The sequence below is a fragment of the Aspergillus wentii genome, assembly GCF_001890725.1.
Source record: "Aspergillus wentii DTO 134E9 unplaced genomic scaffold ASPWEscaffold_8, whole genome shotgun sequence".
Lineage (NCBI taxonomy): Eukaryota > Fungi > Ascomycota > Eurotiomycetes > Eurotiales > Aspergillaceae > Aspergillus > Aspergillus wentii.
The window spans coordinates 436,784-449,099 of record NW_024467839.1 but is presented as its reverse complement, the minus strand read 5'-3'; the positions used below and the strand labels follow the sequence as shown (position 1 = coordinate 449,099).

At 46.9% G+C, this 12,316-nt stretch overlaps 5 protein-coding genes across 5 annotated transcripts; 3 read left to right on the top strand and 2 right to left on the bottom strand.

Annotated features, from left to right (window-relative positions):
* Positions 1-1,223: 1,223 nt before the first annotated feature.
* On the top strand, positions 1,224-5,429 carry ASPWEDRAFT_62290 (uncharacterized protein; the record flags this gene model as incomplete). Its single annotated transcript, XM_040838635.1, has 9 exons — positions 1,224-1,610; positions 1,743-2,133; positions 2,184-2,249; positions 2,317-2,493; positions 2,548-2,572; positions 2,627-3,223; positions 3,283-4,652; positions 4,743-4,873; positions 5,058-5,429. 9 exons carry the CDS (start codon positions 1,224-1,226, stop codon positions 5,427-5,429), a joined length of 3,516 nt encoding a protein of 1,171 aa, XP_040684617.1.
* A 251-nt stretch (positions 5,430-5,680) lies between these two features.
* Positions 5,681-6,404, bottom strand: ASPWEDRAFT_176045 (uncharacterized protein; the record flags this gene model as incomplete). The annotated part of the gene is made up of 5 exons (XM_040831450.1): positions 5,681-5,856; positions 5,909-6,099; positions 6,157-6,248; positions 6,317-6,336; positions 6,383-6,404. 5 exons carry the CDS (start codon positions 6,402-6,404, stop codon positions 5,681-5,683), a joined length of 501 nt encoding a protein of 166 aa, XP_040684616.1.
* An 890-nt stretch (positions 6,405-7,294) lies between these two features.
* ASPWEDRAFT_98847 (uncharacterized protein) lies at positions 7,295-8,254 on the bottom strand (the record flags this gene model as incomplete). Its single annotated transcript, XM_040839630.1, has 1 exon — positions 7,295-8,254. A coding segment is annotated over one exon (960 nt), but the record flags the coding sequence as incomplete, so codon positions are not given.
* A 547-nt stretch (positions 8,255-8,801) lies between these two features.
* Positions 8,802-10,093, top strand: ASPWEDRAFT_44891 (uncharacterized protein). Its single transcript, XM_040836384.1, has one exon. The coding sequence runs from the start codon at positions 9,072-9,074 to the stop codon at positions 10,014-10,016; it is 945 nt and encodes a 314-aa protein (XP_040684614.1). The 5' UTR covers positions 8,802-9,071; the 3' UTR covers positions 10,017-10,093.
* Positions 10,094-10,889: 796 nt separating this feature from the next.
* On the top strand, positions 10,890-12,316 carry ASPWEDRAFT_118765 (T6SS phospholipase effector Tle1-like catalytic domain-containing protein; the record flags this gene model as incomplete). The annotated part of the gene is made up of 2 exons (XM_040828845.1): positions 10,890-10,982; positions 11,027-12,316. 2 exons carry the CDS (start codon positions 10,890-10,892, stop codon positions 12,314-12,316), a joined length of 1,383 nt encoding a protein of 460 aa, XP_040684613.1.

The following is a 12,316-nucleotide window of genomic DNA, read 5'->3' as shown; positions in this document are numbered from 1 at the left end:
TAGGCAAGATCCACGTTACATTGGGTCTGAATCAAGGAAATCATTCGTTGGCCTGATCAGATGTAACCAGGAGCAATGCAGAATCTCTCTTCCGTTCCAATGGTGTGGTAGCCATGTTGGACAGGACTCTGCACATCATCGTCACGACTTTTCTGCAGTTTTACGGCATATCTCACTGATAGCTGGTTCCATTAGGCCCTTCTATGCTATCAGGTTGCGACTGGTCAGGATGTCAATCATTATCGGTTTCAGGATGTCCACGTTACGTACCCCATGCGAAGCTTAATGACATGCCATTTCCCCAGCCATCTCGGGTTACTGTGAGTGGCATTTCCCACTGTAGATCTTCCCTGTCCTACATGCAAAGCCTTGATTACTATGTATATAAGAGTGTCTTGGGTGAATATGTCTGTTCATGAGGCCCTTCTTGTCTTTCAAGTACGGGCCTGTATCCGCCCTTATTGTAGACCGCTGTTAGTTTGCTGATATCCCTCCACAGTCCAACGGTATGTGTTCGTAATACACACAATATACCTCTAAGCGCAACAGGCATAACTCAATTTTGCACAAAGTTTATATAGGCTTCCGGTCGGGAAGAGCCTTAACCTAAGGACTGGAATGTGGGAGCATGAAAAGTTTCCGGCTGTACAATGTGATAGATGTATCCTTCATCACTTGGAACATCTTGATATTCCGTATACCGCGTTATATCAAGAGAACTTTTACTCTTTCAATGCAGACTTGGGCTCATCCCCCAAGAAGGGGTTGTCGATGTCACAATCAATGATTCGCGATATACAGCCAGTGTTTCTAATATTGACGTCTGTATTGTCGAGGCCTCACCATGCTTATTTTATTTTATTTTATTTTATTTTATTTTATTTTATTTTATTTTTTGACCTTCTATCTCTATGTCTAGTCGTTGGCTGCTACTTTAGCGAAGGGTATCCTGCTACCTACTGGCGGTCATGGATTTTCTAGTCATGAGTTTCAAAGGTTGGTCAGCATTTGTCGTGGAATATTGGCTTGTTAGTATCTAAAGGTGATCATCTCGAGGTATTTTAATGGTCTTTGCTTAAGGATTATCAGTCCAATATATAAATATCAACCTATTAGATAGCGACACTAATGCACGATATCTTGGCGAGGCTGAATTGTCAATTTCATCTCCTCACCACACAAACTGGCACAGCTCCTGACGATGTTCCAACGTACCATACAGGATGGCTGCGAGACGACTACACCATGAAGACTATACAGTGGCATGGATCTGTGCGCTGCCCGTGGAAATGGCAGCTGCCGAAGCGATGTTGGATGAGCGACACACTGATCTCCCCACCACAGACAATGACGCGAACACGTATATCCTCGGTCGCATCCATGTACACAATGTAGTAATTGCGTGTCTTCCATATGGTGTTTACGGGATTACTTCAGCGGCAACATTGGCGACCCAGATTCGCTTCACCTTCACTGCCATTCAATTTGGGCTGATGGTTGGTATCGGGGGCGGAGTGCCAGGAACAGCGGAAGATGTCAAACTAGGCGACGTCGTCGTTAGTAAACCGACCAGGGAGTATGGAGGAGTCGTTCAATATGACTTTGGGAAAGTACATGAAGGACGTTGGGAAAGGGTGGGAGTGCTGAACAAGCCACCCACTGTTCTCTTGACCGCTATATCCAGACTACAGGCAGCGCATATGCTCAGGCCCAGCCAAGTCTCCTAAATCGTGGCTGAAAAGCTTACCACTAATGCGATCATGCGAAGAACCTTCCATTACCCAGGCAATTGTGAATCTGTCGACGAAACAAGTGGCGACGGTCACGTGGATGACACGAGGCCAACCACGGCTTGTAAGATCCACTACGGGCTGATTGCCTCTGGAAATAAAGTCATCAAGGATAGCAAAGTTCGAGATGTACTGTCAAGGAAGCATGGCATTCTCTGTTTCGAAATGGAGGCAGCGGGGTTGATGAACGACTTTCCGTGCCTGGTGGTCAGAGGCATCTGCGACTATGCAGACGCACGGAAAAATAAACAATGGCAGGGCTATGCATCCTTAACGGCCGCTGCCTATGCAAAGGAGCTCCTGGGGGTGGTGCACACAAGCCACGTCGAAAATCCTCGAAAATGTCAGTTGATCATTGTCAAATACTGGCCGATAAATACTGAATAATCGCAGTGTATCTCGACCGCACGCCACACCCTCAAACAGTACGCGATAGTGGAAAATGGGCTGTACAAATCGGTATGAATACATCTCCATAATATTTCAGATCATGTTGCGTACCTACTAAGGTAACATGGATATCCAGACCGACGTATTGATGAAGACCTACTGGAACGTATTACATCTTACGACCATGAAAGGATCCACCAAAGACTTTCACGGAAGAAACTGGTGGGCACGACACAGTGGTTCCTTGATCACCCAGACTTCCATGAATGGATTTCAGAGAAGACGCATTCTTCTTTGTGGTGCTCTGGAAAAAGTAAGTCTAGATCATCCTCGATTACACCGGAGTACCTGCCTGACATGCATGTAGTTGGCTCGGGAAAGTCCATCATTGCGTAAGTTGGGTGCTTCCTTCCTTTTGAGGGTACCTGAATATTGAAAATATATAGCACTGCAGTCGTCGAGGAAGCGAGAATGCGCTTTTCGAAACGAAACATACCGATCGTGTTCGTTTATTGCGACGAACAACAAACGTCGAAGTGCGAAGCTCTTATACTATCGAGTCTCATCAAGCAAATTTCGACATTCCTACTGCGAGCATCACTGCCTGTGCCTCAGGAGATCAAACACATGCTCCACCGTCACTTTGGACGAAAAAGACAAAGGCCTACTATTGACGATTTGCAAACGATATTTACAGCGCTGTTCACTGCAGCGCCCAAGGTCGTTTATATATTGGATGGCCTTGATTCTCTCGACCAGGCACATGCAAAGGGCCTCCTAACCTACTTACAGTCACTTTTCACGAGCTATACAACAGAATCAAAAATCCTCTTTCTGAGCAGAGACCACCTACCCGGGAATATGGACATCGCCATGTTCGTTCCCGGTATCCGCCGTGTTTCCACCTCAGAGAACACCATTCAAGATATCAGCGTGTATATCGAATCGAGCATTATGGACAAGATGATGATGAAGAGAATCACAGATAGTGAAGACCTTGTACAAGAGATGAAACGTGTTCTGCTGAACGAATCCTCTGGAATGTACAGTCCCCAGCGATTTTTTTTTTTTTTTTTTTGATACGCCCCGGCTAATAAATCAGGTTCCTCTGGGTGTATTTACAGATAGAGATTATCTGGCAGACTTGTGCTACAGATGCTGAAATACGCTATGCTCTCAAATCGCTACCGGAAGATTTAGAAGAGACGTACCGTCGCTGTATAACAAGAATCAACACCCAGGACCCCCGGGTAGTCAAGGCACTTAGCTGGGTTCGGTTTGCCACCAGGCCTCTTCATATTGATGAGTTGCGAGAGGCGATTGCCTTTGACGTACACGACACACGATGGGATCACAGTAGGATCCCTAGAGGTGACTTCGTTATGGGCTCATGCGTCAACTTGCTGGTTCTTGATTCCACAGACAGTTGTGTACGGTTTGTCCACTCATCGATGAATCAGTATCTTGATGACAATAGAGCATCATCGATCCCTGGTTTCCCAATTTCCAGGGAACAAGGAGATATGAACTGTGGAGAGTTCTGCGTTGCGTATCTCTCCTTTGCTGACTTTAGCCTTCAAATTGACAGACTCGCGGATCATCAAGTACACACTGTTGTGCCAAGCCCGTTCATACTTCCTGCAAAACTCCCTGGATCGACGATTATCAAGAAGCTTTTTCCAGGTCGAGCCACGGGCGGCCAATCTATGACGTTGCCATTCCGACGGATAAAGACTTCATCTACTCCGTCGTCAGCTCAATACAGATTCCTTGAATACGCAGTGAGTAACTGGGCAGTGCAGACAAGGCACATCGAAGAAGGCCAGGGAACCTGGGACAAGTTCAAACGACTCGCACTGAGCTTTAACGAAACCTGGAACTTTTCCCCGTGGTCAAACGGTGGCCGTTCGCAGCTTTCTCATTTGCATGGACTTTTCGGATGGGCTATACGGGAAAACCATCGACCGCTTCTGAACTTGGCCTTGGGGTTTGAAAGTCATATACGGAGTATATGTGATATTCCACTTGTGGAAGAGGGTCTCCCGCCTCTTCATCTTGCTTGCCACCTTGGACACGATAAGATTGTCTTGGAACTACTGAGAATTTGCGATGTCCATAAGACTGGTACCAATAAGTATACGCCATTGCATTGTGCCGCTGCCAAGGGGCATGCTGAAGTAGTTGATATCCTGTTGCACAAAAAAGGCATGATCGATGTGGATCCTTGGTCAGATTCGGAGGAGACGCCACTATTCCTGGCCGCTAGAAATGGATGGGCATCAATTGTTGAAGCCCTCTTGAACCGCGGAGCAATCTTGGAATTCACAGACAACAACTTCCAGACTCCACTGATTGCGGCTGCTGCCTCTGGTCATCTGGCTGTCGTTGAGCTGCTTCTTGAGAAGGGCGCAGGCATGCATTCCCACGATAGCAAGGGTCTTACTTGCGTATCTTGGGCTATTAGGAACAAACGTCTTTCCGTTCTTAATATCCTACTTGAACACGATGACAGGCTGAGCTCCTTGGATAACCTCTATTCGGAGCTCTTTGTAGCAATCGAAGAGGACCACCAGGAGGCTGTGAAATTGATGGTGGAGAAAGGACTAAACCCGAATTCAATATTTGACGGGAAACGCTGGCGTGATCCAGGGACACTTCTATCCTGGGCCATCGACAGAGGAAATGAGGATCTTGTTCTGTTGCTCATCGAGAAAGGGGCTATACCGAGCCAAAAGTTGATGTTCAGTGGACTCATCCGACAAGAGGCGCTGTTTTTGGTCGAAAGAAAATTGCGAAGATCCTCAAAAACCACGGCGCACACATCACCCTCGCTTGACCGGGCATACACCCCTTGAAGTAGCTGCAGATTACGGACAGGATGCAATGGTCGAGTTCCTCATTGATAATGGCGCGGACATTAGCCGCGGAGTCATCGGTAGTCTAAACGCACTAGGCCCAATTTCACGAGCAGGGCACGCATCAACTGTAAGGATTCTGCTCGAGAGAGGCGTCATATTCGACAGACAACGTGATAAAGACGATTTTCTTCATCGTGTAGCGCAAAGCGACCATGCTGCTGTTATTAGTGTTCTGCTGGACAGTGGCGCAGATATCAACTCCACTAATAACTTTGGGCAGATGGTTCTGGATATAGCAGAGTACAAGGGACATCACGAGATATGTAAGCTTCTTGTTGAATACGGTGCTAAACCGGTGCGTGTTTATAAGAGGGTTTATACTAACTGCTGATTTAACGATATATTTCCATGCTTTCTCTCCTTTCGATATAAACACCCTGTATATACTTCAAATCTCATTCACCTGTGTATATCAATTCCATTCATCTTAATCTAGGGTTATCTAAAGCAAGACAGACTACTTCGAAGGCAGATGAAACCGACAGAACGTCGGAAACGCCGGCTTGGTATTAACATGAAATCTGATCCGTTGCTCCTGCCCATGATAGGAAATGGAGGCGAACCTCTGCAGAATACTCACAATTACATACTCCATCTGGAACTGGCCGAATGCCTGACCCAAGCATACACATGGGCCGATGCTGAAGGAGATGAACTCTCCCTTCGGCGGAGTCCAGGTACCCAGCGATCAGGGCGCCATTTATCAGTGTCTGGGCCGATAGAGTCTGGGTTGCGGTACATGCCCAGCAGGGACATGACTGTTCAGTTAGGTGAATGGCTATCCTCGTGGTGAGATGATATCTTACACACAACGTCGCCTTTCTGAAGGGCAATAACGTCCTAACCATCTTTTCCCTCCTCTTGGTAAAGTGGCGTCGGTGAGGGCCTCTCGGATGTTAAAGCCAACAGAAGGGTTCAAGGGCATCGTTTCACAGATGACATTCTTTAGAAGATTCATTTTATCGAGGTCCTGCAGGGTGGGTGATGGGTCAGAGCCAAAACTAGAGAATCAATTAGCTGGCGATCTGCGATGGGGATTGAGAATGGTGGAATAGAACATTGAGATTGTCTCTACTCGCAGTCTTCGGACGATTTCAGGGTGAAGAGCCAGCTGATACAGAGTCCATGTAGTGCTTGTCACCAGTTGGTCCTACAAATTGTCAGTATATATTGAAAAGAAAGAGGTGTAGATCTTACTCTTCAACTCAGGAGCAGCACCCTAGAAATTTTCGAGTTTCCTGAACGTCATGAGCCATTGATTCAAGATATCGAGGAATTGCGTACGTCTTCCCTTCTCGTCGACCATATTGTCGAACTTTTTCGCCTTGTGTGAGATAATCCATCCTACGACGCTACATATACATCTATAACCACTTAGCACACTGTAGTAAAATTGATATCAAAGTCCTACCCGAAAAAGAGGGCCAGAACACCCGCAAGACCGAGAACATTTTTGCCTTCTTGAAACTGGTTTGTTCAAAGTAGTCCTTATGCCCTGATTTGAATAGACAAAAATAAACAACTTACCCAAAGGGCCAGCAGGTGTCACTCGCAACGGTGGGGGCTTTTGGAAGTGGCTGATTGCGACATGTAGCAAAATCGGTATAGAGAGAAAGAAAAGCCATATCCAGTGCGATGGAATGGTCGAGTTTATCTGAGACATAAATGTGACATCTATGGTGGCGGAAGACGCAGTGCTGCACCTTTTAAGAATATGTGCACTTGTGGGAAAATATATGCTATGACAACCTACACTGGATCTTGTCTTGAGTCATGGTTATTGCCATTCTGGTACACGTGGAGATTGAATATGGGTATGCAGCTGCATTTATATATCAATTATTACCATACGTACAAATACACGGAGATAGTGCAACCCTACAGAACATATATTTTATGCTTGTGCACTGCAATTAAAGTAATTATCACTGCAGTGATGAAACCATCTTGCAGTTTAAACCATTTCTGGGGCCATGATATCAAAAATGAATGTATCTCATGCACCATTTGCAGCTAGCACAATACTGCATCATACTCCTAGCTTCGTCCCAATACTTAATTTTGAATGGCTTATATCCAGGGTAGTTAGGAAGCAGCTGGATTATCCCGTTTTTGTGAATGGCCATCATCACTTGAGGGCCGTTTTACTCCACGTTTTGGAGGTTTATTTCCTGTCCAGTTCGTGCCAGGCCGATATTTATGTGCCAACTCCCCGTCACCACCTTTCCACGTACGGCCCTTAAGATGCCTAAGAAAGAGTTTCTTGCCGTCCTCTGGATAGTAGAGCCAGCAGGCCCATTTGTGCCAGAGACCCTCTTTCATCTGGTCTCTCGCTTGCTGGCCGATTTTGTCTTCGATGAAATCGCCTCGTCGCATAGATAAACGACTAGGAAAGACAGAGGCGAGATAGTGCGCTGTAGATGCGATATGAGGCTTGTCGAACCAGAAGAAAAGCGGCGTCAGAGGAATCTTGACGTCTGGTTGTGACTGTGGCGTAAACTCTTTCTGCGCCGACGCCGTGCACGATCGCAGTGCCGGAAAAGCGATGACATGTTCTGATTGCGCGTACTGCAGCATCCGGATCGACGTAAAGGAGACATACTTAATCGATCTCTCCTCGTCTGATTCGGACTCTCGCATGACCTCCAGCATCGGTTGGAGGGGCAGATCAGCTACCAAAGTCCAATCATGCTGCTGAACCCAGACGTAAGGCGTGTCCACGATCCTCAGCGCTGATCTGACGGCAAGTCCAAATCCCAAACGTGCGACTGGCTCGATAAAGGTGACATTTTTTGTCTCGGTCTGGGTGATGGCTAGATCGACGGCGTTGCTCTCTTTGCCCTCTGAGCCAAACTCGGCCTTTCCTTCGAGGCTCTTCAGTGCACTTCGATCGTCATTCTTGATATACTCGTTCAAAATAAGTGACTTGACATTTTCCTTGTAAGAACTGTAGTTGTCGGCTATTTCCTGTGTCACCGACCCAGCTTTTAAGCGCTCCTTAGCGGCGATCCGATCATAATTGTCAAAGACCACGATGACGTGGGTCTTGGCCAGATCTGGGCAGTGCCGGCGGAAAGATTCCAGAACAGTCGATATTAATTCTGTCGATGGACTGGATGGTGTAGGCGATGTGGTGATGATCACAGTGATCAAGTCAGACACTGCCATGATTTTGTTGCAGAGAGAAAAGTTGAAGTTTTGGATTGTCGGAAATTTCAGTGTGGTTTCCTCCTTGGGACTAGCGTGTCTAAAGCACAGGCAGGGATGGGTGTGCAGAACAACAGCATCAATCTCTTCATCCCAACATTCTAGATCATCTTCTATTTGTGTGAGATTATTTTGAAGATGCCTTTTAGTGGACAGGCTTAAATAGCCTTAACTGCCCAATTTCTTTAAGATGTCATCACTAAAATATATCACCAACATATCGCTTCGCGATCCTCCCTCAGCCAGCTCGTCTTTCGCGTGATGCTTTGCGCTGCTGAAGACAATCCAAAACAAATCCGTATATGGGACAACGACTCAGTGAACATTCTCTGCCCTTACGGCCAGCGCTATGATGGCCAGTATTTCTCGCAATTACCGCGCCACTTGCAATATTTTCTCCTTCCATCGTGGTGCGTCCTGTAGAGAGCTGAGTCTCTTTCTTTTTTGGGACTGTCCCAAAATTCAGTCAAATACCAAGAATAAGATAGAGCCAGTACTGGCAAGAGATGTTATCTTTTGACAGCAAGGCTGGCGCTACAATCGCAGTCACATCCAAAGATCAAATGCTATTCGAAGGGTTTCTTTCGAACTGCCGGCCACACTAAGAATTATCCCATCTAGCGCTTACTTCACCAACGATCCTTGTCAAGCTGAAGTTCTCAAAGGTACGCGATCTACTCTATACAAATACTTACAATGGCTGCCCAACCATTGTTCTTACCGCCACAAATTTTTTCCAAATCGCTACTTCACAACGAATCTCAATATGATTATTAGTACTCTCCTGTCCAAAACTGAATATGCGGCGATTCTGTCTGTGTTTCTAGAGGACATGAACTTGGCCACGCCCTCAGTCGAGTATGACTTTACCATCCGAGAGCCAGTATTAGAATACTTCAGCGATCAACCATGGAGTCCTGACCTGAACGAGAAAGCCGTCACTCTGGCCAAAGCGATGGTCACCAGTCTGAATCTATGTTGGCCCCGTGTACCACACGATGTGAAGATCGCAGCGAGCATCTTTGCCATCTACAACACTTTCATCGAAGATATTTCGGGCGATATTCAGGACGAGATTCGGCGATTCGCCTTTAACTTGACCGCGGGTCAACGGCAGACATCACCAGTTCTGCAGTCTTTGCAGGACTTTTTGCCCGGTCTGAGAATGCTCTTCGGGCCCTGTGCATACTCCGTGATTATAAGTGGCGTCATTCATTTTCTCAATGGATGTCTCATTGAGCAGAGATACGACGGCAAGCTGGAAGTCCCAGCTGGCGCGGTAAACTTCCCGTCCTACTTTCGCCAAAAGACCGGGAATGCAGAGGCACTTGTGCAGTTTGTCTTTCCTGAAGAAACATATCCGGAGGATGTTTATCTCAAGCAGTATCTCCTGGTAATTCCCGACTTCTGCGACGCGCTCAACTATATAAACGACATTCTGTCCTTCTATAAGGAGTCGGTTATTGGCGATGAGCAGCTGAATTATATTTCTAATGTATCAAAGGTGCGAGGGATAAGTCCCGCTGATGCTTTACGGTTGACCTGCTCAAGCGTTGTTCAAACTATGGGCAATATTCGAAAGACCCTATCGGGCAATCAAAGGATGGTGGAAGATATTGAATTGTCTTTAAAGGGCTATGTGCAGTGGCATTTGGATCAGCCCAAACGCTACCATCTTGGTGACCTGGAGATTGTTTATAGTCGCCTATAGTCCTGTCAATGTATATATTCGTTTCTTCCTTTCATAAACAATACGATAGACACAACCATGGTTATCGTGCGCCTATCTCCCACAGTCGATCTGGAAAACTATCATGCATGGATTTGACTATAAGAATTTTATCGTTCAGGATCTCGGTATCCCTGTCTAGCTCAGGTGTCGTTTTGGGTATAAGATAGACTACAAAATGCATCACGTCAGGGCGACAGAAACGGATCTTACGATTGGTGTTCCTCAAGTACCATTCCAGGTGGAGAAAGAGAGGAAAAAGGTCAAGGATGAAGCTGAGTTGACGAATTCTGTGGGTTTTAGGAGGGTTTATTGGAGGTTTTTGTCGTGGTTGTTTTGATCTGCATAACCCTTGCAGTCTAGCGCTTGGCTATGGCAGTGTTATATTAAGCATCAATTTGATCCCGAATGCAAGTGATTTTTAGGTTGGACCAAGTGTGGCATACATACCATGACTGACTACACTGGCCATCTGTAGTCAGCAGCACTGCCTGGTTTCAAAAAAGCAATATCCAAATATGTTGAGACGCATGACCTGCTGAAGATTCAATTGTAACAAAGAGGAGCGGGGAACTTGACAGGGTTTGATTGTGATTAGGCAAGGATACTAAATCACTCATAATAAACTAGCGAATTTTATCTCTCGAAAAAAGCAAACACGGTGTGATGTTCATCACAATTATAACCCATTGGCTGGTATACAACAGCAATACGAACGGCGGGGCGTGCTGCCACCTTCCATTCTGATTTGTGGACTTACCCCAGACATATAAACAAAGGACGTGCCCCTTTTTCTCCACTTCAATGCTTCAGGAATCCTTCATCGTTCATCTAATACCGAGTACTCGCTCTAATATGGTCTGCAAAAAATTCGTCCTCTGCTTCGACGGCACAGGCAACAAATTCGCCGGCGATGGCTCCGACACCAACCTCCTCAAAATCTACCGCGTACATACCCTCCCCTACATACCACACCCATACTGACCATCCAGATGCTCGATCGTACCCAAACCCACCAATACCACTACTACCAGCCCGGCATAGGCACGTACATCACCTCGCACTCCTTCGACAGCACCGGCCCGTTCCGCCGTGTGCAATCGGCGTATACAAAAGCCAAAGATGCTGCGATCGGGTCCTCCTTCGACCAACATGTACTCGGTGGATACAAATTTCTGATGCGGTTCTATTCCCCCGGCGACGAGATATATTTTTTCGGGTTTAGTCGGGGCTCTTACACGGCACGGTTTCTGGCGGAAATGCTGGATTGTATCGGGCTGCTTCAGCCGGGGAATGAAGAGCTGATTCGGTTTGCGTGGAAGACGTTTGCAAAGTGGGATATGAGAGGGGATAGCATGGATGATGGGGAGAAAAGTAAATTGGTAGCGTATATGAGGGCGTTTCGGGAGACGTTTAGTAGACCTGTGACTCGGGTGAAGTTTATGGGCTTGTTTGATACGGTGAATAGCGTGCCCATGTTTGAGAATGCGTGGATGGATCGGAGGGGGTATTCGTCTTTTGTACAGAGTTCGGCGAGGACGATTCGGCATGCAGTGTCGATCGATGAGCGGAGGGCCAAGTTTCGGCAGGATTTGATTTCGATGAAGAAGGGGCATGGGGGGTTGTGTGAGGATAAAGCAGATATGAAGGCATTGCATCCTGGGCGATACCGTCCTGGTCGTGAAGATGAGGACGAGCAGGATGCGTCTGAGGTGTGGTTTGCGGGACAGCATGGCGATGTTGGCGGTGGTTGGAAGCTCAACTCGAACGATCCATGGCCGTTGAGCCATATTCCACTCGCCTGGATGGTGAAGGAAGCACAGACTGCCGGAGTCGAGTTTGACACGATGAAGCTAAAGTACTTCAACTGCGATGAGGATAGCACCAGCTACAGTGGTACACTTGAGGATACGATGAAAAACGGCATCGTTCACGATTGCCTCACCTACGGCGGTGGGGTATCAGCCTTATCGACGCTCTCCTGGCGACTGATGGAATACATCCCCTTTCGGCGAATGGATTTGCAGCCGGACGGGACGTGGAAAGCTATTCGGTGGCCTCTTCCTGGGGGAGAAGTGCGTGATATGCCGCATGGGGCTGAAATCCATGGTTCAGTTATTCATAGGATGCAGATTGACGAAAAGTATCGACCGGGGAATCTCATAGTAGGGGGTGGTGGGAGAGGCGTGAAGAAAGCAGAGGAGAAAGATGGGATTGGAGAATGGGTGGTGTGTAACTATAAGGGAGACGCAGTAAGAGAGACTTATGTTAGACGTTCTTGA

Bases quoted from the DNA above. Each gene is read 5' to 3' on its own strand.
- ASPWEDRAFT_44891 (XM_040836384.1), top strand. From the start codon at position 9,072: ATGATTATTAGTACTCTCCTGTCCAAAACTGAATATGCGGCGATTCTG.